Here is a 27537-nt window from a genome sequence, read left to right as displayed (position 1 = left end):
TTTGGCTTCCATCTTAGGGTTTCCTGAGATTTAGGGGTATGGAGTTAACTGGGGAGTGTCTTCAGGTTCAATACCTTTAAGTAAATGAGATAGGCAAGACTGGGCAGACTGAAAAGCTAAACTGTAATGCAGTTGCAACAACCAATCCCACAGGGAGCTCTGGAACCACGATGGCCCTTTAGAGATGTTCCTATAATTGTGCCCAACTGAGGCAAGGAAACCACATCTTTGTGCCCCAAATCACATCACACATCTCAACCAGACTGGATGTGGGCTGCACTGGGGAGGGGCTGTAACTCTGGGCAAAGTGATACAATTCAGCCATTTAGCTGTGAGCTCTCAGAAGTCCACATTACCAGCTAGAGAAAGAATGCCTCAGTGCTTAAAGGGCAGAGCTGAGCAGTGCAATACAGCATAAACTACAGTCTTTATCTTTCATGTTAAAAGCTTTCCTCAGTTACTTAGTGATCTTTGGTTTTTCTGACTCAAAAGTAAGGTACTAAATAAGTTGACTGAAAGCTCTGAGTTCATGCTGGTACTTCTTAAATGTGAGCTTTATTACAGGGTTTTCTGGCTGGTAATTTCATTAGGTTCCCTAAATATCTTTTCTCTTCACTGGTCAGATATCATAAAGAAGGACCTTCAACTGAGACAAGCTTGTTAACACTCTGGGCACCAAAGGAAGAAAGAGAAATGGAGAATCTTGATATTCAGTATGCAGATGCTCAATTAATCACTTTGTTCTTTGCACAATACTGCTCCCTTCTCCACCTCTTCCTGGTATATCTTAGAGAATTTTGTCAGAGGGTTATTTTGTTTTTTACCCACTCCAGAGACTAAACCTGAAGATTAGGGAATGGAATATGCCTGGCTGTGCAATGGGGAACTCAACTGCTTCTTAAAGAAGCTTCCAACCAATCCTGTTTTTAGTCCCACCTTCAATCTCATTTCCAGAGGTCCTGGAGAAGCCAATTCCTGAACCTTCCGGACACTCTGCAATGTGAAAACTTCTCAGCTTTTCCAACTGTTGGTGAAGAATTAGGCTTTCTAGATCTGTTAAGTCAGTACCATTCATTCATTTGCTTTCCAGCTTCCATAAATTTGCTGTTTCTTCCTCTTTCATTCTGTCCTTGCAGGTATAGGCCTTTTTTAAAGTATCCCTTTACTGACATTTTAGGAAGCAAAAGTGTATGCATCTATTTAATCTTTGACATATATTCTTCTTCCTCTTTCTCATACATACATTTTAAAATAGGTAGAATATTCTCATGGTTCTAAAGTAAGTGTCTCTTCTACCCATTTCTCAGCTACCCATTTGTGTTTTGCCTCCAATCTCAAGCAGGTAATCACTTTTGTCAGTCCCTTGTGTATCCTATATGAGTTTATGTAAAAAGAAATATGAATATAAACTTATCTTTTTACACTAAAGATAGGTTAAGACTGTTATGCACCTTGCAGTTTTCCTTTAATATTGCTTAAAGTTCTTTGTATATATCAGCAGAGAAATGGCTCGTTTGTGTATTTATATATTACTCCTACCTCTTAGTATTTGACAGTATATTACAAAAATAACTTAATAGATAAAATTGGCATATCAGTGTATTTTAACTTTGCATTTCTCCTAGTAGGAGTAAAATTTCTCATATGCCTCAGACATGTTTTCATTTCATTTTGATTAACATTCCATTCTTCATAATGTAAAGTTAAAACTTCTTTGGGGAGAAAAATGGTGTTTTTGTTTATGTGTGTGTGCATGTGTGTGTGAAAGCAGAAATTCAAAGGCATTATTACAACACTATTGAACCAAATGTATCATTACAGTATCTACAAAAAAAATGTCTTCCTGCATGCAAAATACCATGTATTGGTATTTATTAAGAACAATAGAAATTCTCCAAATACATTACTTAGAGCAAAGTACTTCTCATACAGATCTTGTCTAGTCAGAAGGCACACTAACTCAACTTATGAGTTTACTAGTCTAGGTTGAGGAAATACGCTGAGACAAATGGTTAATCCATACCTGGGATATATGTTAAAACCAACTGTGATATTGCGGAGAGAATATTCGTCAAATAATGTAATCACTCTCAGCCTCAATTTCCTGATCTGAAAAATTGGATAGCAATGTCTGCCCCACAGAATTTGTAAACTGTGTTCACCACCGAGAACCATTAATATAAATTACTTCTAATCAATAAAATCAGGAAGAAAGTAGTAATACGAGTCAGGTAAAAATATCTAGAAAACAGAATTACTTGAACCATAAAAATATATTAAAGAATAATAAGAGATATAAGAATATAAATAAATAGGGTTATCACCTGATGCTAAGAAAGCAGGTATAATCTAAAAGCACAAAATATAGTGTCCTCATGACTAGACGTGAAGCAAAATGGCTACCAATTTTGTAATTACAGAACTTACCCATTTTGTGATTACAAATATCATGGTATGAATGAAAATGCTTCAGGAAAACTGTAGGCTTGTAAATCCCAGATAAAAGCCAGTAAAGTAGGGAATAAAAAATATACTGAACTGGCAAAATTGAGAAACATATTTTGTGAAGATTTTTTCTGCTTTATGAAGGTCATCCTATAGATATGTTAAATACAAATTATTCTCAAATAAAGATTGAACTTATATTTCATCTAGTCATTCTATTAAAAAGGGTGTTAACAGAGAAAACCTCATACCTTCTCTTTTTATATGTAATATAAAAATAAAATTATAACATGAAAAATACCATTAGATGGATGATAAAAGCATTTTTTCCAAATGTATGCATACTTCAAAAAAAATAAATTCATGTAACTATCATGTGAAATTCATGTTCTTCCTCAAATTCAATTTTTTAGTTGCAGCAATAGGTCCCCCTGGTGGATGTTGAAAATACATTTTGTCCTATTTTTCTTTCCAAATAACATTCTAATTTGACAGATTAATTACATTTTTCCTTGAAGAAATGAATAGGAAAATGTTTAAGACAAGAATTGGCTCATAAAAAGTTGGAAGGCCTGTGGATTGAATGTCATCTGCTCTACATGTAAATTTTTTCTACATGTAAATAATTATGAGTGTAAACTCATAATTCTAAGAATCAAAACACCTCCCACTAAAAAAGAACATCCTTAAAAAAAGAGTTAATGGAGATTAACAAAATTGAATATGCAACATAATGAAACTTTAAAAAATCAGATTCATAGAATATAAGAACCTAGCTAATGATTTCTCTTCTCTGTGTACACAAGACAAATGCCTCCTTAAATGTGAAAGCACAATCACTGTTCATTGAAAACTCAAAAGAATATTACCAAATTGATGTACCAAAAGATAAACTTTTCATTGTTAGGTTACATGGGGTATACTCTAATAAGTGATAATGGAAGAAGTAAGTACGCTAACTTCTCTGTATGAATGAAACAGAACTTCTTGAAATGAAACTAGAACAAGGTTATCCCATTCAGTTCCACCAGTGGATGCCCACCCAGGCACCTTGCATAACAATATGCAACTCAGATTTCATTCTACTGCTCTTTTGAACACCAGGTCAAGCAGACTGAGTCCCATGGTAAACATTGAAATTTAGATGACAATGTCTTTCTTTAGCTGTTTCCCACACCCTAGAGATCCTGGAGATCCCACAATACCCAAGATCAGGCTGTAAATCCATAAATTACTTAAAGTCAGTAACTACTCAGTGGTCCTTTGCCATCAGTGCCTTCCTGTCAACTCATCTTTCCCTACGTCTCCTGCCAGCTTCTCCCATACCACACCTAAGTCTCTGACTTTCTTGAGGTTTAGGAATCCCCAAGCAACTTTTGATATGGGTTAGGGTATTTTCAATGTTTAATTCATCAGAATACTGAACCATGTTTTAAGATACTTAGCCGTACATTATAGCAATCCTAATTTCCTTGAATTTCACATTACTGATTTTCTTTAGAAAATAGTATATTGTGTATGTCCTTGGGCAAATAACAGTAAGTATGTGAATTAATCTGCACTTCAGAAACTTCTATATCAGTCCTATAAAGGTCATATTCTAAATCAAGCTCTCTTCTCTCAGCCCTCACTCATCGTTCACTTCAGTCTGGATTCCTGGAACAAGTTTCTTGATTATGTAGGAACAGGTTACCTAGTCCGTAGATTAACAGCAAGGCATATCAGGAGTATGTATGGTGCTAGGAGTTGGGAGCAATGCACTGGAGAATGAAGAGGCCTTACTGTAGGTACCTCAACCAGAAGTGCTTCTCAGCATTTTTTAATCCCAGGGAGACAAGAGAAAGAAGAGAGCAAAAGTAGAAAATGTAACAGGGAGATAGGCCTTGTTCCAGGTCTCTGCTGTCTTAGCCACAGTTAATTTGAAAGCTTGAAGTTGCCTCTCTTTTTTCTTCCATCTGTTTTGTGATCATTTCTAATTAAATAATCTTACTGTATTTGTGCTGAAGTTTGCTATAAAGCGTTCTTTGGAAAATGATGAGATATAAATTGCGAGTAAGAGAGACAAAGAACTCTTTAAGATTTGCCTTTTCTTAATTCTTTTTCACATGAGTTAACCCTTTAGAAGACCCTAAGAGCTGCCAGGAATCAAGATTAGCTTTTTAAATCAAGATAATTTTTTAAAAATTATTTGACAGTAACAAGTAGAAATATAAATTGTTATTTTTAAGCTTATTTCGACCAAATGGAAAGTCATCATTATTTTGACCAAATAATAACAGTATGTGATTTTATATAGTTCTCTACTTCGAGATATCCCAGGTTCTCTAAAGAACTATTTCCTTCAGATGAACTGAACACTTGGCTTATCTGCATATGTATGCATAATCCAAAGAAGAAATTAATGTGGGTTTAGAATTTACCGCCAGGCACTATCCTAGCGCATGGGTCTAGGTGCACTCAAGAATGCCCTTGAGGTCTTGGAGATCTCAGAATTTCTGGGATCAGACTGCACAACTGCAGGTCACTTGGGCCCATAGACCAGTAATTCCAACTACAGGACAAGTCTAATTACAACAATTTATATTTTAATAGAATTTTGCAATTCACATTTTCACAAGTATAACCTAATTTTTCCAAAAACCAAATAAAGTTGTTAGAATAGATATTAAATTTACTAGCTTTTCATCTTTCCCAGTTTATCTTTGCTTCAGCAGTGAAACCAACCAATTAGATTTGAAGGAAGTTTTCTTTCATAAAGAAGATTCTTAGAATCCTAATGTTGCTTTTTTATTTTCTTTGAGGGAGTTTGGTTTTACTGCCAATGCTGAACAATGTTAGGACTTAGATTAGCAACAATTATCTCCCAGCAAGACTGGGATAGAAAAGGTCTCCTGAAAAGTTTAGTTTTGGCCTGCTATTTCAGATCTAAATGAAATTTTAATCTTAATAGAAAATGAAAAAGGAAAATGTAGATCTTGCTTAAAATATGGTTAATCCCACCTGCTTAGCAGAGACATTAAATGCATGAACTTTCAAGACAAGCAAAACGCATATTTTCTAATGAAAGATTGCTCCTCAGTAGGCCAACCCCAAATCTTTTAGCCTGCTGTTAAATTTAAGGAGGTCCTCCATGGTAGGGAATATGATTTGGAAATATTTTTATCACTTAGCATTTAACTGATGCATGTTCAGTGATTTTTACTCTAAAGAGCCAGCCATCGGGAGGTGGCTTGCATCAGTAAGTTGCCAGAATTTATGTTCTACAACAGTACACATTTCCTAGCTGTCAGGTTCACATGGACCTTTTGGAAGACCCTAGTGATAGACAGTCTATGGTAATGCCATACAGTGAAAATAATCATTCTTTTCAGAGAACACAGTGGCATATTGGACAAATGTTACAAGCATACTAAAATTAGAAATGTTGGACTCCAGGGATTCTATTAAATATCCCTGAATTCTTTTATAACAGAATAAGGAAAATCCATTTACAAATACTTTTAATTAAGTATAAAATGGAAGTAACCCTGCTGATCTTTTTATTCTATAAAATGTCAGTAATCTTCCTAAATTATGATGAAAAAATATTTCACATATTCTCAGAATAGCACGACACACAGGTTTCCAGCTCTAAAAAGGATAATTTGGGTTTTTATAGATAATTAGATATTAATTACACTTAAAATTTAGAGTATACCTCACAGAAGCAACTCTAACATAAATATATGATTATCTCTAGATAAACCAGAGATTTGGCTTCACTAGTTTTAGATTTAACTTCGCAATCTTTCGGAGAATCTTGAGTGAAGTTTTCAGTGAATGCTTTAACTAGGCAATGACAGATGACCAAACTCAGAATCAGAAAGTGCAAATTACCTATTTCAATTGAATGGATGAGCCTAGGCTGTTTAACCAAGATCTCCAAGACCCAACTAAGCTGTCATCCTGATGACTACTGTATTTCATTCCGAGAAGTCCTGCCTGCAACCTAAATCCTGAAGAACTCACCATTCTGTATTAAAATGAACTTTACTGACCACCTCTCTGACCAGTGCACCTCCAGAGACCTGTAAGAGCTTTGCTTTAGACTACTGGGTTCCAGGTCCATAAACCCTTTTCCTCTCCAGCTTGATGCCTCAAAGCCTCAAAGACCCTAACAAATCCTTTTAGCAACCATACTTCTGAAGTCCAGGTTCCTTCCAATCCCTAAGAATTTAATAAGAGTTCTTCCTTCATTCAAGCAATCCATAAAATATTCTCCACCAAGCTTAATTAGAAAAAAATTTTCCTAAATTTTACTCAAAATGAAAACCTTTATGAATCTGCACTACCCAAAAATATGCACTTTCTCAATAAGTATTTGCTTAATAATTTTATTTATTTCCCAAACATCTACTTTTTTAATGTGTCACCTCTGATTATAGACTATTAGCTTCATGGAATAACACATAACACAACGAATGTCATGCTAAATTAAGCATAAATGTTTAACACTTTTGTTGGTGAGCTTCTGAATTCCAGGTTCTATCTCTTTCAGTTTTGTAGTTTGAAAGGTCTGATCCTTCATACACTGAAGTAGTCCATAAAGGTCATTGTACAAAGACAATACATATGAGTGAGCTCTGGGGTCAGAAGGCTCTAGGATCCAATTCCAATTCCAATCCTTATAATCTTAAACCCTCTAAACTTTGGTCTTCCCATGTGTAAAACAAAGACAATTCAACAGTATATATAGCCCAAAAGGTTAAGGTTAAAATATATAATACATGTAAGTATCTATGTGTGCCTAGAACAAAGCAGCATTTAATGTTAATTTTTTAAGGCATTTCCTTTATAAAAAAAGTTGCAGAATGCATACAATATTCATGCAAAAACAAAAATCTTTCTCTATGTGTAAATGAAGAGTTTGAAATAATCATTAAAATAACAATGGTTACAACAGACACATGAGAAGATGCTCCACATCACTAACCATCAGGGAAATGCAAATTATAACCACAATGAGATATCACCTCACACCAGTAAGGATGGCCTTCATCGAAAAGACTAAGAACAACAAATGCTGGTGAGGAATTGGAGAAAGGGGAACCATCCTACACTGCTGGTGGGGAATATAAGCTAGTTCAATGATTGTGGAAAGCAATATGGAGGTTCCTCAAAAAAACTAAAAATAAAAATGCCATTTGACCCCGGAATCCCACTCCTTGGAATATACCCAAAGAATATAACTTCTCAGATTCAAAAAGACATATGCACCCCTATGTTTATAGCAGCACTTTTTACAATAGCCAAGATATGGAAGCAACCCAAGTGTCCATCTGTAGATGAATGGATAAAGATGTGGTACATATACACAATAGAATACTATTCAGCCATAAAAAAGAAACAAATCCTACCATTTGCAACAACATGGATGGAGCTGAAGGACATTATGCTCAGTGAAATAAGCCAGGTGGAGAAAGACAAATGCCAAATGATTTCCCTCATTTGTGGAGTATAACAATGTAGCAAAACTGAAGTAACAAAATGGCAGCAGACTCACAGACTCCAAGAGTGAACTAATAGTTACCAAAGGGGAGGGGTGTGGGAGGGCGGGTGGGGAGGGAGGGAGAAGGGGACTGAGGGGTATTATGTTTAGTACACATGGTGTGGGGGATCATGGGGAGAACAGTGTATCACAGAGAAGGGACATAGTGGACCTCTGGCAACTTGCTGCACTGATGGACAGTGACTGCATTGGGGTGTGGGTGGGGATTTGATGATGTGGGTGATGTAGTAACCACATTGTTTTATCATGTGAAACCTTCATAAGAGTGTATATCAATCATACCTTAATAAAAAAGTTTTTTTTAAATAAAATAACAATGGTTACTATGCCCAAAGATAAGGGTGAACATATCTTATTTTGTTTCGGACACTTCTGAATTATACGTTGTCCCACATAAATTAGTCTCCCCAAGTCCCTTTGCTCTCAAATAACCTGGTTCAGACTATATAAAATATATAGTCAGTTGTTACTAAGCTGTGTCTTTCCATTGTTCCGAACCACTATTCTATACTCCACTGTATACTACCGGGGTTGGGACTGTTAAGTTTAACTTTCTCCTTTGCCAGCTGAATTTTTGTTAGACTCCACCAATAGAAGGAGAAGAGTTTAACGAAGGCAAGGAGGGGAAAACAATCTTGCCTTTTCTCATTTGTTTACTGTGCCTGTCAGCACCCCGAGCAACAGTTCTTCATTCCAAAGATGGCACTTGGTTAAAGTCTACAGCTCTTTCTGATCACTCCCCATCAATACCAGCCCTACCTACCAGGGTCCACTCCTCATGTATCTGCCAGTCCCTGCTCTACAGGACCTCTCCCCAAAGCTCCTAGTTTCTAGTAATCATAACCTCCACCTTCTGTCCCCTCAGCTTTAGGGGTAGTAGCTCCTTCCGACAGTTAACTATCTCAGTGTTCCCTTTCTAATTTTTGGTTCTCCAGTGCCAACTTTAATTATTCCTTATTAATATACTTTGTTAAAATATCCAGTTATGCTTTTCCTTCTGTCTGAAGCCTAAATGACATTGGCACTATTCAGAACAGAATGGTAATGGGATTGGGGGTTAAAAAAAATGCTTGCCTTTACATATTACTTCTATGTACCACTTATGTAATTTAAATTTAATGATGTATTTTAAGTGATTTTTTAAAAATTACCTTGCCTTTTCATGCTGGTCTTCAGAACATTGTAAATCATCTTTTTTAAGAACACATCACTAGAAAAATCCCCAAAACAATTTACTGCCAGAGACTAGCATCAGTTAAATAACATACGGAGTTGAGGCCAATAGCCACTTAACTGGAGAGTCTACTCACTATGGTCTTTACTAATATAAGGCCATTAACATAGGCATGCCAACTGAATTTGAAAGTCTTCCATTAGCAGTGCTGTATGAATTTCCTGCAATAAAGGATTAAATAAGCCTGGAACAATACCTATCACATATTAAGTGTGTAATAACAGTGAATACCTTCTAAAGAAGATATGTGCTTTGCTTATATCAAAGTTGAAGGAAGGCTCTTAGCTGACAAATCCCAAACTATCAAAGCTTACCAGCACACCAGAACAATGCACGAGGCAAGTTTAGCAAAATACAGGTATTTTCTTATGTAATAAATGCCATTACATGAGAAATATGACTATGATAAATATGACCAATACTCACCTCTATTTCCCTCCTTTTTTAAAGCATATTGACTCCTTTCTTACTGCCACCTCTACCAGCCAAGTGCATCAGCCCTTCAACTCTACAGTTACTGATTAACATTGGAAAAAAATGAGAATAATTCATACCCTGCTATAGGAGAAAGCTAACATAAAGAACTGAGGTGAGCTCTATCCTCTCAACCCACAGTAAAAACAGAAAAAACAAAACTGCTGGTATCTCAAGGAGTAAGGATTTACATAAAGAAATAAAGGAGTTATCTCTTTAAGTCACAAAAAGCAGCTTAGGTTATTTGTTCCAAAAAAGTCGGAGAAGAATAGTAAACCCAGATTTATTTGTATGTTTTATTCTTCACTTTTTTTCAATTTCCTGAAAGTCAACACATTTTGTGATCCAAACATAGAAGGCAATTCATCAGTAAGGGTGATAAAAGTTTTAAAATTCCAAGTCTATCTGTTGCCCTGCATAGTTATACTATAAACATTGATTTAATATTCAAAATTAAATTTTAATATGGTAAACAACTTGCTTTCTATGTTAACTGTTTGAAATGTAACCACTAGAAACCGTTAAGTTCTATATAATACTATAATACTCTAGGGGCTCACAACATTTAAAGTGCATAAAATTATTTTTGTAATTTAATTTTAAAACAAGAAATCTAAAGAAAGATCACTGAAATAAAACAATTAAATTTTCTTCCTGGAGAACTCATCTGGATTATTAGTGAGGGATCCATACAGGTACCATTTCCCTATGACCTACTTCCCATAACCACTTGTTTCCCCCTAACATACACTGCTACAAGGCAGAAGAGCCCACCAACACCTGGAAATTCTGACTCTGTTTCCTGATGAATCACAGAATGTTCCTTTATACAGCTAAAACATAGCCTTAAATGATTTCTGTGGCTTACAGTTTTCTATTTTCATCACCGTGACGTTTAATTGACTGATAATTATCTTAACAGATCAAAATCCCAAAATTTAAATCTTTTACTTTGTCAAGAGGTTAGATGATTCAAACTGTAGTCAATTAGTTTAAGGAAATATCCAGATTTAACTGTCATAACTTACATTGACACCCAAGGTGTTAGAGAACATAATACACGAGGATAAATGGATCTATATGCACAATGCTTTTTCTGTCCAAACTGAAAAACATAACTCTTAAAAGAGGAATTATGCCTAGATTGAGAGTCCCCATCTTGTATCTGAGACATAAATGTCAAAATTATAATGGAAAATATGCTATTCTATTGATATTTGTATTTCAATTTTTGTTTCTGACACCAAAGAGAAAAGATTTAAGAAATATATTATGGAGGGTTAACAGTTATTTCAAACCAAAATAAAACAGAAAATTTACCAAACTTTAAAATACTAACAAAATAAACTTTATTAAGGAAAATCTGAAACATGTGCACCAAAACCAAAGTGACCACTAATGCTGAATAAAAAATCTCAAAAAGTGTTTATCACATGATTCAATTTTTAAAACTTTACATATATAAAAGCTGTATTATAAATACAAAGATAAACTATTAGAGTGCTAACAATACTGGTCATACAAAACTTAACAGTAGTAAAATATGAAGACATAAGATGCTTATTTTTGGTCCTTCTGGTAAAAAGAACTAAGTTGGTTTTTTTAAAATGGCTCCAGGCATAAAAACAGAATACAAGATGATAACTGCAACATTCTTAGTGTTTATCCTTGTAATTCTTTAAATATCACCAGTCATAATAGCAATGAACTCCTCTTGGTTTACTGTGGTGAGAAAAAAAATGTAAGTCAGAAATACAAATGTTGTAGAACAATACTATCATGTTACACTAAGTATCTTTACATTTTATATTATACAAAGTTCTTAAACCAAAACTTCTTTGTAGGAAGCTGAACATGTTTACTAAACAGAACTTTACATATACAAAAATATATAAAACATGATAAAATATTATTAATTATATTATTTATACACATTTAGAAAGATAGTTTTAAAAGCTTGAAATTTTTAATTTCTTGGATGGTTAAATCTCTTTATAATCTTTATTCTACTAGTTTATTTAGCAAACCCTTCCATGAGTAAGCTTAAATATATCATGCATATAAATTAGAATTCTAAAAGATGAATATATTAGAATTAGAAAAAAAGTCAAACTGTTTGTTTTTTGAACTTTTGTATGTTCAAGAGCCTATTTTAAAGGTAACTTAATTGAAACTAGGGTCACCATACCTCAAAAGCATCTGGAGAAATGGTAATTTTAAAAGATACAGATTTAATCTTAATTACCAAAGTAATACAGCAACTACAAAATATAGAGGTAAATGCAGGAAATACTTATAAAGACTGTTAGTTTACCAAAATTATAAATAAATTATAAAGAATCCCCAGTGTATAAAGTGTAATATTTAAGAATGCAATCTAGAAATAAATGTGTTCATCTTATTCAATTTTAATTTTTATAAACCAATATACACACATACACATGAATTAGTAATAGAAACATTCAGAAAAGAATACCTCCTTTTTGTAAAGCAAGTTGAGTTCATGGACCCCAAAACTTAACACATACCACCTGAACAAACCATAAATTAATGAAGGATAATTTCAGTAAAGGTAACAAGAACACAAGGATGAGAAAAAAGAGATCTAGATTCCCATTTATAGCTCTAACAGAGAACCGTTCTGCATCTCAATTTCTTCATCTGAAAATACTGAACTATGAGATCACCTTTTAGGTTGTTTCCAAGTACTAAATACCCAAGAAAACATAATGTAAGACAACATTCCATTGAATCAAACATTTTTAAGTGCCTCATGAATACCGACACCATACTAGGAGTTGTATAATATATCAAAACAGGTAATATAGTTCCTATCCTAGAGTATCTTGATATTTAAGTGAGGAGGATATCAGGTGACATTATAAAATTACTGTAAATTTTTTTAGAACAATGGTATCATAGCTTTGAAAGATAATGTCCTTATTCTTATTAGAGGAATTATAAAAAATTGGGAGGGGGTGGGTTTGTCATATACTTTTCAGATGTTTCAGAAAAAATATACACACTATAAATAAAGCAAATACAGTAAGATATTAATTACTGAATATAGGTAGAAGGTACAAAGGTGTTCAATGTTCTAGTCTAACATTTTTTTCCTCTATGTTTGAGAAGATAATAGAAAGTTGGAAAAAAATTAACCAATTAAAAAATGTTGAGAGATAACATATATACATTGGGAATGAAACAATGATACTGGTTCCAGAAACCACACAGAAAACCAGTTTCAATAATATTGTCACATTTTGTACCTAAAACAGAAAGCAACTGCTCTGTAACATAAAACATGATTATTAAAATAAAAAACACATGTCAGTGTTGAAAAAAAATTCATCGCAATGGGAAAAACCATTACTGATGAGAAAAATTAAGCAAAAAATAAATCTTGACTTGGGCTCGAAAATAAAAATATAGGATTTATTTGGTTTGATGGGATGGAATGAAAGCTAAGGTAGTAGAGTATCATCAGAAACGTAAGTTAAAGAAAGAAAACAGTGCAAAAACACTAAGGAATTAAAAAGAAAGCGCTTAAACAGAAGCTGATAAAGAACCATGAATCAATCCATGCACTCAATATTAAAGATCTACAAGACACTATGGCAGACATAGCACAACAAAATACAAAATTTATAATATTTAAAATACTTTCAGTGATCATCATAGTAGTGATCTTTAACCTTTGCAGTTAAGTGAACATGTTTCAGTATCTTAGGAAAACTACAGCCCCCTCTCTCCCTAGTTAAAAAAATTAAAATATATAACAATTTTAAACAATTATTTATACATCTTCATTTGGGAACCCCTGATTTAGTCAATCCAGTTGAAAGCATATAGACTAAAACAGAAAACAAGAGTATGTTAAGAAAAACAGCATAATGGAGACAGCGAATCGACTGTAAATCACATTAACAGTATAATAGAGCTATGATTAAAATATTCAAAATCTTAAAAGTGTTTTGTTAAAGATCTAGAAGTTTTCACTATGTAAAATTTCAATACTCAAATTCAAATCAAGATTCATATAGTTCTAGAATCACAAAAAATTAAGTTTTTTATATTTTTTATGTATAAACACTTTAAAGCATGATAGCATTTCAAAAGTACTTTAAACTATTCTATAATTTCACATCTACAAACAGAACACTTAAATCCAAAGAAGGGGGAAGCTAAAGGGAAGAAAGAGGCTAAGGAAATTAAACTAGCTCCTTTAGCACAGTGAGTCTTTCAGACAATTAGGAGAATCTGTGATGCCTTTGTACATGTGGTTTTATAACCATCTCTATCAATAATATCTTGCATCAAATTCCTGTATCTAATAAGTCTAGCATAATGTCTACCTTAAAAATAGGCATTTAGTAAAGTATTTATTGACTCAAACAAACATAACACTTCATTTTTTACACTGCCTTTATAAACAAAATTTTCATAAATCAATCCGTCTATCCACAGGGTAAATATTACATGTCATTTAAATAGAGAATTGTAGCGAAATTAAGTAGATTATATACCTGAGAAACCATCTGGCTTTGAAATGAAAAAAACAAATTTAGTATCTGAAGTACCAGTTGACTATTTTAGCAATATCATGCTTTCTATAGTAACAGGCAATTTTTAAAACTTCATAAACATAGAAACCTAATTAATATTTCACTTTATAGCACAAGTAGCAATACAGTGTGGCTTACAGATAAAAGCACATTCTTTGTCATTATGGAGATCTGAGTGTGAGTTTGGGCTCTGCCATGTATTAGCTTTATGGTAACCTTAGACTAGTGATTAACCTCAGAGTTTTAGTTTCCTCACCTATATATGCATCTATGCAATATGCATGAATGGGTATTGTATTTATTTCCCAAAAGCTATTATGAAAATTAAGTGATATAATCCACAATGTAACATGCTAAGTACAGAATCTAACATGTATTAACTACAAAATAAATGTTAACACTCATCATAATTATTTAAAAGATGATCCACTTTGGCTTTTCAAATGTTGCTCATTTTTCCAAAAAGATTTCTATGTTTTATTTTATATATCTTGGGAGGGATGATAGAGACAGGATTCTTTCTATACCATTGCCACAGCTTTATTTATATTTCATGTTACATCTTCTTTTCTTTAACTCCTCATTCACTATGTTTATTATTCTACATACACAATAAAAAATATTTTCATTGCTTTTAAATACTGAACAGTGTGAGAAATTCATAAAGACAGAATAATTACTAAAGCCCCCCAAAAAAGTAGCCTAGTATTATGACCTTTACCAGCTTGACATGTACAAAGAAAGCAGGTTATAGCTAAACAGCACTGTTTGCAGCCAAAAGAACCTAACTTAACTGCTCAGATTAACAAGTTATTATAAAATGTAACTTCCTACTTTTTTAAAAAATGGGCAGATTTTCATATAGTGTCAGAGACCCATATAAGTTAAGGCAGTATCACTTAGAGTGGTAGTTCTCATTGTTTCTGAAAAAATGCCTTTCAACAGTAATTTCCTAGACTTGCCACAGTAAAAGCTATAGTATGTCTTATTTGAGAAATACATGTCAAATAGCTACTATAAGTTCCACAAAATAAGTGTATTTATCAATCACAACAAGTTACTGATATAAATGAAAAGTTGTTTACGTAAGTTTCATGCAATACTATTATTCATATGGTTTACAGATAGTATTTGATGCACATACCCAGACTCCACGCAAAACCTCAGACAGCCTCCATCCCCACAGACCCACATCCCAAACTGGAAACTACTGATTTAGACTATTTAAAATGGTAAGACCACCCTACTCCTCCCAAAAAAGACAAACTTTAATAATAAAAAACTATGCATCACCTATATTTTATCTGTAGTCAATCACTTGGAAAAGAGAAAAAATATTAATTGCCTATTAGTCATTTGAATAAATGAGAGTAGGATGCCCAAGTAATAGTTGTATGGTGACTTAAAATGGAGTATTAAAAGCAGTGAGGACCAAAGAATTATTTTAAGTATGCATTAAAATAAATCAAGCAATGGAGCACAGGTGCAAACTCTTTCGAGATTCAAAAGCAGCAGACAGAGCCATCTAACAAATGATACAAGAAATGGACATATTTTCTAACCAAGTTTCACATCAAATTTGAATTTAAGAGGCAGCTTCATAATTGATATTTTAAGTCAAATGAAGGTAAAAACCAAAATCTAATTTGCATGTATGTGCCTAGTACCAAAAAAAAAAAAAAGTTTATAACTCTCATCTTTTAAAACAAGTTGCAGCCGTTATTAAAGATTTATGGAAAAGACGCCAAGACTCTCTATGCCACTGAAGACACTATCTTCACAGAAGAGAGTTGCTTTAAAGCTAATTTAGGGTAATAAAAAGCTACGAAAGACACAGATTTTTTTAAAATATGAAGGCAGTGGATTTTAAGTCCATATATTAGAGTGACAGCTTAAACCATTTAAATTTCATCAAGTTTTAATCATCTTTGTCTTCAAATATAAGTAACTGTATCAATACCCTTCAAAAAGGTAGTATTAAAAAATAGAAAGTTTATAATGCTCAAATAATATTCACATTGTAAGAAAGCACAGTAATGCACAACCAAAGGACAATCTACAAATCTGAACTGATAGCTAGTTCCTTATTAAAGCATGCCAGTACTTCCAAGATAATATACATACATATATATATATATGTATGTATGCTTTTATGGGTGTGTGTGTGTGTGTGTAGTAGGTACTACATCAACATTATCTACTGTAACACTCTTGCTTAGGGTTTTAAAATTAACAAACATTAGAGCACTCATTATGGACAAGAAAATGCAGAGGAAAAAGACAAAGATTTAACAAGAAAGGAAAACAAGCTTCTATTTAATGCTAGGCACCTTCAATTTCTTCATTTAATATTCACAACCCTGAAAGATACTACCATTCTCGTTTTCATAAATGGAGAAACTGAGACTCAGAAAACATTGAAAACTTGTGCAAAATTAACTAAGTGGTAGAGACTCAATTCAAATCCAGGTCTGCATCATACCAAAGCCTCAGGACTTGCACACTATATGATTCCATACTGCCCCTGAGCAGCTTACAATATAATTGGAGAGACAGACATGTATGTAACTATCAGAGGGTGGTGGATAAAAGTATCAAAATAGTTTCTTTCTTTATATGCTATGTGCCCTCAATACAAGTCTCCTAGTTTATATAAACAGAGGAGGGAGGCTTTTGAGAAGGTGAAGTTTAAATGTATCTGAGAGAACAACTAACATTTTAGCAAACAGCAACTGGAAATCAGAGCATTCTAGGATTAAGGAATGGCATGATAAAAGGCCCAGCATAAATTATTTTCAGAATAGAGTATATTTTGTCAACGTGTGTATGTAGGGGAGGTAAGGTTAAAGCAGAAGAGTGAAAGACTACAGGGGGAAATGAAAGTAGATACTTAAGATAGGACAAATCATATAAGGCTTTGAACTTCACTCTGTAGGCACTGAAGAATCATTCTGTTTGAAAAGGAAAATTAAATCATCAAACCTGTATTTCAGGAAAAGAATGCTATCAATAGACTGAATTAGGAAGAGAGTAGAGGCTTATATGCATAGAGGACAATTAGGAAGCTACAAGAGATAGTAAAGTCAGTGAAGGCAGGGACCACATCTGCCTTTCTCTCTGTGTAGAACCAGTCAGCACACAGGACACTGCACCCTGCAGGCATTCAAGGAGAAATGAATGCAGCTAGGATAATATTCTGCAAAGAAAGCAGGACCTGAACTAGGACAGCAGCAGTAAGCAAAGACATAAAACAGACACAAAACATCTGAAGGATAGAATCAGTAGAACTCAGCAACAGTTTAGGAGTTCATGTAGGTTAAGAAGGCCTTAAGGACTGCAATTTTACTGGTGTCTGAAATTTGTTGATGTTTCATCCTCAAGGAAAAGTAAAGCACCTTCTTGAAGGGTGGAACCTGATATTACACCCTGTATATTTGGTTTTAAAAGTCTACTTCACTGTAATTTTTTTTGCTTCATTCTAAATATGTGAAATATTTATGCAAAAAGCCCATTATAGGATGAACAATTACCATAAATATAGTTTGCAAAGGGATTTGAAAGTTTTGAAATATTTACTATATTTGTACATGAAGAATACTTGGAATGTACATTTTACTCAAAACTTACTTTCTCCATCACCATCTTTATCAAATTCTTCTATCATAGCTCGAAGTTCTTCATCACTCATGTTTTCACCCAATTCTCTGGCAACACGTCGCAAATTTCTCAAGCTTATTTTACCTGAATCATCATCATCAAATAGCTTAAATGCCTTCAATAATTCTTCATGTGGATCTCTTTCCAATACCCAGTCTGTCACTACAGTTAAAAAAACAAAAATATAAAAAATAAACCTTTATAATAACAAAGGCATTCATTTGTGGTATCAACTTAGTATTAGATGAGAATCAAAGCTGTGAATCTGCTGTTTAGTTTGACAATAAAACGCCAAATCAGAGCCCAAAAACCTAGAGATAAACTTGAAATTAAAAAACCAAATCTGTATTTTAAAATTTAACCTTTAAACTATCACCAATTCATCCTATTAAATAAATAAGAAAAACTATACCACACAAAGACAAAATAAAAAGGACTATATTTATACCATATTTATTGAAGGTCTACTATTACCAAGAATTGCACTGGGCTCCTCTGACATCAAGCACACAGGTCTAGTTTATAACCTAGCTGTAGAGATGATACACCAACAAAACAATGCTAACTATATGTAAGTTGTTTGCTGGCTAAACTTAACAGTAACACTGTTCCAAAATAACAACAGACTCAGTGAGACACTGAGAAGTTACTGGTGGTTATTACAATGGGGGAGGGGTTGCGGTGGGTGGGTAGGGAGCATGAGGAGGATAAAGGGGCACAAAAATTCTCAATCATAGTATAAGTTGGTCATGGGGATGGTAGTACAGCATGGAGGATATAGCCAATGATTCTGTAACATCTTCCTAGGTTGACAGATAGTAACTGCACTAGTGGGAGTGAGGATTTAATAATATAGATAACTGTTGAACCACTGTGTTGTATTCTTGAAACCAATATAAGATTGTGTATCAATGGTACTTCAATTTTTAAAAAATTTAACACTGTTCCTCAAATTTAGTCCAACCTAAAATAAAAACAAATAACCCTGACAAATTAACAAAATGCACTGCCATCACTGATACAGACTCAATCTCAGAGAGGAGATGCAAATTCCACTGACATCTTTATGCTTAGAAGAACTCTTGATTTTCCAAAATACGAAAAGTAGTTACCACAAAAGGACTGAATCTGATTTTATTAAGAAAGCTCCCCACAAAAATAAACAGGTCTGGGAAGAGTTCTCTCTAAAGTCATATCCTTTTTGTTCAGCAAGAAAATAACTCTTCGACAACTAAGACTAAAGGTAATTTCAGACCATAATAACATATTTTAATACACTAAAGGGAATAAACAATATTTTCAATATTACCACAGTGTTTAATTAACAGCCACAGTAACAAAAATTGAAATAAAAATCTGCAATATAAAAATTTTAAATACTAGAAAAAATTCTAAAAATGGCTAAATAAACATCTCAGAAGTAATTCTACATGCCAGTCTACCACTACAACAACAGGTATTTATGACTTTCACTATGCCATTAAAAATAACTCAGTCCTGGTGAAGTTTACAGAATCATTAAAACCTTGCAAATGCTTGCAGATGTAAAGTACTGGAATGTATACACCCAAAAGGAAAAATACAATTCAAATTCACAAGAATTTCTTGTTGTTTTGCTGTTTCATCATATTTGATTGAATAAGCTTTAGAATTAGTACCCATGCAAGCTAATGTTAAATCATCTACACACATCTCAATAGTTTTCTTTTATCCATTAATTTCATCCAAAAAGTCTTCCAAGTAACTAATTGAAGCATATTACTATAAGTATGCAAATCATCAAAACTCATAAATATTCAGTCAAAAAGGAATTGGCATATATACAGCCATAACACCAAAATAAAATACCATGCTTAACTCTGTGGCTCATACTCAACTTATTTTGAATTTAGTCCCAACAAAAAAGCAGGACAAGGAAAAAAAAAGTGTTAAGAAATTTTCTTCACCAATTAAATAATTTCCATGACAGGTGAACCAGAAAAGCAGCTTGCTGAAAGTATTAATGTACTTAAAGAAGCAACAGGGTAATCTGGGGAACAGATGGGGCTCCAAGATGCATAAATTCTTATCCCACTGGTGCTTTAATTGTGTTAGTTACTTTAGACTTAAGTGTCTATATAATAATCTTTTATCAATACTTTGCCTTAGAATGCAACTTTTCTTGGGAACTACAAATACCCATTCTTCTGGACAGCTAAAACATTTTAACTTTACAGTGACTTTCCATGCCTCCTTCGTTCTATTCCTGTTCTACAAAGTAAAATATAATTATAAGAAATGTATTTTTTTTTTCAATGAAAATAAGTCAACTAAGAACATACAGGAAGTTAAGGTGGGTACTATTTCACAGATCTCTGTTCATGTAACTCTATTTTAAAATAATTATACTACCAGAAATATACTTCCTCAAAGTAATACCTTATCCATTACAAAAATCACTTAAGAATACAACAAATTAACATCACATATCTATCAAAAAGCATGAAGGTTATGCTAGAAATATAGCTTCCACTGTATTTCTCACTGCCCTTTGGAAGTTTCTATTCAAGCATACTAGTTATTTCAAAGTGAATATTGTGGAATCCAAACTCCTCCCATTATCACCAAAACAGCTGTCGATGCCCCACCCCTAAAAAGATAACAAACAGCACCATTAACAGGTAAGTTTCCCATATTTGAAAAGTCCGAACATTTTCAATCCATTAACGTAATCAGAGATTAGGTCCTAGGGTGCTGAGGATACTACCTTTTTTACTCATTTAATTAAAACATTATCTCTTTTCGTTCTCACCACCCTTAACATAAAAAATCTATTATTTTTTGTCTGCAGTCTCTCTTCCCTCCAGCTCATCTTTAATACTCTCAACAGAGTTACATTTCTAAAACATGTTATCTCCTCTTCCTTAAAACTTGGCAATGATCCTCTAAAGTCCAAACTCTACATGACATGTAAGACTTTACCTATCTGGCCCGGTCATCCTACCCCTCCAGTCATTTCCATATCTCCTAGAGCAGGGAACTCGCCAAACATACTACATTTCTGGTACCATTCGTTGTTGTTTTCTCTTCCTGGAATGCCTTTTTCTACTCCTCCTACAATTTTCTCCTTGGGATGAAATCCTATGCACATTCCCCAAGGCCTAAATTAGAAATGCCCTCTGCAAATTCTTCAATTGCATTAGACCAGGAATGGACAAATATTTTTTGTTAAATGACAGATAGTGAATTTTTTAGGTTTTGGAGGTGGGCATAATGTCTCCGTCTAACCTACTCACTCTGCCACAGAGCAGCATAAAAGAATGGATGTGGCAGTGTAGAGGCAGCAGCTGAATTTCGCCCAAGTGCGTGTGCCAAATCCTGCCCTAGACAAAATCATAATTTACCACATACCACCATACCTTGTTGTCACCTACATTTAAATGATAAGCTCCTTAAAGGAACCTCTTAGTAACTCTTAATTTCCTTTCCTCACTCCATCACAGTACCAATGCCAAAATATTCAGCAAAGGTTTGTTAAATGAACAAAAGAAAAACAGTTAACACAATAATCTATTCTGAATAGGCAATGAAATAGTAAGTAGCTCATGCCAGAAATAGATGGGAGTACAAACATCTGACATCTTGGTTTTACTTTAAAGCAGCAATTCCTAAAATACCTTTGTTACTCAGTAGCCTCAGGCTGTCTAGATTCTACACTTGTACTAAATATATTTTAATATTTTTTTCTAACATTGGGAAAAATCTGGTTAAGTGTCAGACTTCATCCAGAACTACTTGGATTGTATACCCTTAAACAATAATAGATGGTACATAACACCAAGTCTCAAATGTTCTGATTTGGAGTTACCTGTCCCAAAGTATAAAATATATATTCATTTGTGGTTAGTTATCATACAAAAATAATCAACAAATGGGGTGAATACATAGTTCCTGTTTTCCAAACAGTAATCATTTTTTATTTGACAACTGCTATTCTCAACAGGTAGCCTTAGAATAATAAAGTATGTGCGCTGCCTGTCTTTGAAAGTCAGAGCTGAAGTTTAACCATGACCACTTATTCTGGAAAAAACCTTATTTCTGCTCTGTTAAAAACATTGAAAAGAATGAGAGTCAGGAAATGGTGGACAGAGCATGGAACTCTGGCTTTAACTGCTAATAAAATGGCAATTTTAAAACCATATTCACTTAAGATGAAATAATGTATTCGATAAAATTATTAATTAAAATTTTAGGGATAAGAGCCTGCAACTATGAGAAAAAGGCAATCAGAAAAATATAAATACATGAGGTAGAATTTTTATGTTCCAGTCATGCTTATGATTATTTCTAGCCATTGACACAAATGAAACAAAGACTGTTTTTTTTTACAGTAATAACAAATACTTATTAGCACTTACTGTCTGCTAGACCTTTTTCTAAGCACTTTACATACTATTAACTTAATTATTCCTTACAAGAACCCTACAAGATAGCACAACTATCTCCAACCTGAATTATAGCTCTTTTAATAGTACCATTTCCACTATATCCTAAAACCTTGTTTCTATAGATAATCTAAGTTGAAACTTGAACTAAGATCATAAACCTCAGAGGAGCTTCAATGTTGGGAGACTATAGCTCTCAGCCTCTCCTCAAGTAATTTATTATACATTAAAGGGAAAAAAGGAATGTGCTTCCCAAACGGACAAGATGCCTCTCTAAACAGGCATTAGTTCGTAAATTGGGGATCTTCTGTGCTGTGCTTTCTTTCACTTTAAGGTTTATCCTTTAACTTCCCTCTTCCTTGTTTTTGGTTTCAGTTTTTAGGTTAAAACAAAACAAAACAATTATATAATGGTATAAATCTTTTTTTCCTATATGTCCTAATTGCCATTTCTTTTTGCTCTCATATTGCTTCTTGCCAAATACTTTAAAGTATTAAGGTTTGTGTGTGTGTGTATATAACTGAATTTGTTCCTACATTTTTAAAACATCTAAAAATAACTATATGATATGCTCATATTATGACCCACATGAAGTGGTATCATAGGTTTAGAAAATTAATAAATATAAATCTGATCTATGTACTTTCTATATACAATTCCTTAGGCACTATATTTAATGGCAAAGTCCTTGCCTTCCAGAATTCTCCATTCTAAAAGAGCCTGATACATACTCGAAATAATTCATTAACATCAACTACACAAAAGTTCAACCATATTAAGCCCATACACATTATCTTCAGTTGGGCATTCTAAAATGTTTTCTCCTGCTTCCAGTCTGCCAACTGCCTCCCTCACTACAATCATCCCATCTGCAACTTTAAATTAGAAATGATTATATTCACCAAGATTAAGGTCATCCAGAGTTACACATTTGTCAACCAAAAGGCATGCTCTTCATCTACAGCTAAAGATACCAACTACTACAGGTTTCCTCTTCTCCTACTTTGCCAACAAAAATTACATTCTAGAATGGTCTTGGGAAACGTTTTCCAAACAAAAGAATACCAAGTCTTCTGTTTTACTGTGAGAAAATAATTTCTTGATCACTCTCTTTAGTTTTATCATATAACATAAATGCACATTACTTGGAAAGACATCTTTCCATAAAAAGCTACACAAGATTCCCTGGTCAGAATTTTCAGAACAAAAGACAAAATGGTAAATCCACAGCAAAGCTGTTAATCTTATTTTTTCTTTGAAAATCAGTAAAAAGACCCAAATAAGATACACATTATACAGCAATATTCAATAATACTGTCATTAAACTAGATAATTTCCTAACAACTGCTAATTACAAACTCTATTAAAATACACACCAACTTCATTAAAATCTTCAAAGGTGATTTTCCCTGTGGCTTCTGTGTCATAATCTTTAAGAATCTTCAGTACATCAGCCTTTTTTACATCAAACCCCAAGGCTCTCATTGCCACCTTTTGGATTAAAAAGGAAAAGCAAAATATAAGGCACTCTTTCAAAAAAGTGATTTCCAATCCTTAAGTAAGTTTTTACAATTTAAGAGATATTAATAAAACATACAATTCTTTTACACATTTACTGTCTCTAAAATAACAAAGTGATAGTTTTTCTTAACTACTGAATTTTAATGGCAATTTTTTCCATTTTCTTATCCTTCGGTATGACAAACCAATCAATGAGTGTTTATAGCATACACTGTACAATGCACAAACTTGTGCACAGATAATTTAACAAGTTATTTGTTCTCAAAAGATTAACAACCAAAATGGAAAAAAGCTTAGCATAAATATTAAAAAGCTGTACAATAAGAGATTTTTAGAAATTAAAGAATTATTATCAGACCCTATATGATCACTTACCAAGTAAGTAATAATGGACCCTGAGTTTAGAGAAAGAAGAGATCTGGTTACTATTAACAAGGAAGAAGAGACAATGTTATTGATTTTAAAAGCCTTATTTGGAGAAATACAAGTTGTTCCTTGATGTATGGATTAAGTGTAGTAGAAGGGCATTTAGAAAAGGATGACAGGTATTAAAACAGACACCAAAATGAAGAATAGGCTTAAAAACAGTGCACAGAACAATTTAACTTACCTGATGGAAAGAGCTCAAGAGGAAGCAAGTAGTTGACAAGTAAGAAAAGTAGCTAGTAGTAAATGTGTGGGAAGCATTCAATAAAAATCAAAGGAAAATGAACTTTATGCAGTATACAATGAGGAGACACTAAAGGTTTATAAGCAATGAGCAACATGATGAAAAATTTTTAGAAAGATGAATCTAATGGTACTGGGTAGGTATGAAATAAGATCCCAAACCAAGAAAATAAGAGCAACAAATGAAAGCAACATTATAAAGGAAGAGTTGATAAAAGTTAGTAACTAAAGAAAAAAGAAGCAACAGAGCTACTAAAATGTTGCCTTTCTCATTGTGCTAGATGTAAGATCCATACCACCCTTTTGTCTTTATAAATTATTCTAGCCTTTAATTTGACATTTCCCCATTAGCACCATGTCAACATCAGGTATTGGTTGTGTTACATTGTTACAACATCACTTGCGTTACGTTTGCAACTGAGAAAGTAGGGGTATCTATCACTTGCGTTACGCTTGCAGCTGAGAAAGTAGATTGAGAATGTTACTAGCATGTTCAAATTAAAGGCCAAAAACACACTCAACTTCAAAAAAGAGTAAGTTATAAAAGAAGAATAGACGAATATAGTAGTAAGTATTTAAATCCTGTAGTTTGAAAACTTCTTTATGTGAATGAAAAATAAGCCCCTTCAAGGAATGTATTTTTCCATTTAAAATACTATTCGTTTTATCATGTGAAAAGGAGATTCTGTAAAGATACAGGGAGTATGACTTAATTTTATTATAGCATTTAACTATGAATGTTTAAAATGGTTTCATATTTCCAAAACCTAATTAAAGTACTTTAGAAATGGATTTTTAACCAACTGACAAAAATGTAAAATCATTTTCACAGAAAAATATTCTAAAGTATACTATTACCTTTAACTCATGATAATCTATTGCTTGATCTTTGTCTGTGTCAAATAGTTCAAAGGCATCTTTAATTTCTTGTTTCTGTTCTTCAGAGAGTTTTCTTTTTTTCCTCTTTGATTTGTCTACTACAAGCTCATTTCTATGAAATGGAAAGAGAAAAAAAAAGTCTATTTAGTCCACTTTAATCCTATTCCCTTATGCCTTCAAATGATTAAGATTTCAAAATGCAACAAAAATTATCCAGATGAATAATTTTCTAAATTTCCAAAAAGGAAGTATTTGGAGAAAGATAAAGAAATATTCTTTACATGATGAGCCAAAGCCCAATTCATTCTATTGTCTAACCTGCCATTAATTTGCACTTCCCCAAAATTAAGAGTTTTACAGATTATTAAAAGAAATGAGGGTCTAACTTTCCTTCCTTCTGGCTTTATTTATTCCCTCTAATAGTACTATGGAAGACACAAGAACTGTGAATAAGAAACATTACTTTTATGTCAGAAACCCCAAGAAAACCAAATCACCAATACTTACCATTCATATTATTCTACAATAGAGTCTTAAAAAGTGAAAGTCAGATTCATCACTGATGATCACTATATATCTGGCTTATTTTTAATGGTGTTTAAAATTAATTTACAAAATTACTACCAAAAAAATATATATGATATCAATTAATTTACTATTTTGGCAATTACACGTTTCTAAGAGTTTGGCACATTATAATTTCTTCCATTGCTACTAGGAAATCAGCCAAAATACTGAGTCTAAACATACCACAATTAACAATTAAAAAAACTACAGAGTATTTGTGCTAATTCTATGTAATAAATGTTAAGGCGCCAATAGTCTGGTAAATCTCACTTAACATCTACGTTTAATTTCTCATAAAGTTAGCAAAAACTTTTAAGAAAAAAAATTAAATTTGTTTTAAAAGCCAGAAATGTCTTAAGGGATGCCTATCTAAGTTTTCCAAATTTTCAAATGGGGCTACAACACTTATATAAAAACACGTTTCGAAACTGAAAAAAATTCTATAGAACTTTTAAAATGTAAAGCCCAGTTGATTTTCTTAGGGCACTTTTAATCTATTTACATTTGAAGCTGGTTTGTCCTCTAAAGACTACCCAAAATACAAAGGCTTGAAATGGCTAGAAAGGCTTGAAATGGCTGACGCGGGGGCCATAGACCAGGAAGGTGGAACTGAACGACGGGATGCTCCGTGGCCTGATTTCTCGCAGAAACACCGCAGGAAACTACCTCGCGATTTTTTACGCCCTTCTCACACCCACAATCACCCACCCGTTTGGCGGTCCAAAGCCCAGCGCGCCGACAGATATGACTACCTCAGCGAAAGCACAAGGGGCTCATCACCGGCGATATCCCACTGCTCCCAGGGTGAAGGGTCCGAGCCCAGGAAGGCTGGCCTAGGCGCCTTTCCCTCCTCCAGAACTGCATCCCGTTCCTCCCCTCGGCCCCACACTGCCTCCCTTCCACACAAACCCAACCTGGGGGCCGCTGCGGGGTGTGGAGAGCACTGCGGCCCCCTCATTACCGACCTCAAAGCTAAACTCATTTTCTCTTCGGACAGGGACGTTCCTCCCAAGTACGACTTTAGCCAACTATCGAAATCACCACGACTTCCACAAACCATTCGGCAGTCACCAACGACCCCAGCGGCCTCAAGGACCTCCCACAAGGCAGATACTTTCGAGCTCGATTGATTGAAATTGCTGAAGTCTGTCCATTGAGGCGGAAGCGTCGCTACTCCTAGGCTATCATTGGGCATCTTTCGCGTCAATCAAAGAATCCGCTCTGAGCTGCTCTCCCTCCCGCCCTGTAGATTGGCCTGTTACTATTTCCCCGAATCCTTTGCGGAGCCTAGTTCTGGCTGCCTGTGTAGCGGCTGCGGCGGCGGGTGGCTGGACCTTGCAGGCCTCACGCAAGGTGGATAAGTGTCCGGAGACCGAGGGAAGGGAGGGGCAGAGAAGAGACTCGCCACACTATATCCTCCGGCTAGAACGAAGTAGTAGCCGGGGAGCTAGATCTACGAAATTTCACCCTGCTGTATTATAAAACCTTGGACGGCCTAAGTACATAGGGAGTTTGTTTAAAATGCATTATTTACACGTTTCTTTAATTCATTCT

At 33.9% G+C, this 27537-nt stretch overlaps 1 protein-coding gene across 1 annotated transcript; it reads right to left on the bottom strand.

Moving 5' to 3' along the window:
- Positions 1 to 11033: 11033 nt before the first annotated feature.
- On the bottom strand, positions 11034 to 27109 carry CETN3 (centrin 3). Its single transcript, XM_036925672.2, has 5 exons — positions 26949 to 27109; positions 25396 to 25528; positions 23724 to 23838; positions 17894 to 18085; positions 11034 to 11423 (listed from the first exon to the last, which is right to left on the bottom strand). Exons 1-5 carry the CDS (start codon positions 27041 to 27043, stop codon positions 11380 to 11382), a joined length of 579 nt encoding a protein of 192 aa, XP_036781567.2. The 5' UTR covers positions 27044 to 27109; the 3' UTR covers positions 11034 to 11379.
- Between the last annotated feature and the right edge of the window lie 428 nt (positions 27110 to 27537).

The sequence above is a fragment of the Manis pentadactyla genome, chromosome 2, assembly GCF_030020395.1.
Source record: "Manis pentadactyla isolate mManPen7 chromosome 2, mManPen7.hap1, whole genome shotgun sequence".
Lineage (NCBI taxonomy): Eukaryota > Metazoa > Chordata > Mammalia > Pholidota > Manidae > Manis > Manis pentadactyla.
The sequence above is the reverse complement of the archived record's forward strand: the minus strand, read 5'-3'. Positions and strand labels throughout refer to the sequence as shown.

Bases quoted from the DNA above. Each gene is read 5' to 3' on its own strand.
- CETN3 (XM_036925672.2), bottom strand. From the start codon at position 27,043: ATGGTTTGTGGAAGTCGTGGTGATTTCGATAGTTGGCTAAAGTCGTAC. The intron at 25,529-26,948 runs GTCGGTAATGAG...TCCATTTCATAG, and splicing joins AAAATGAGTTTAGCTTTGAG to AAATGAGCTTGTAGTAGACA. The intron at 23,839-25,395 runs GTAATAGTATAC...TTAATCCAAAAG, and splicing joins TAGATTATCATGAGTTAAAG to GTGGCAATGAGAGCCTTGGG.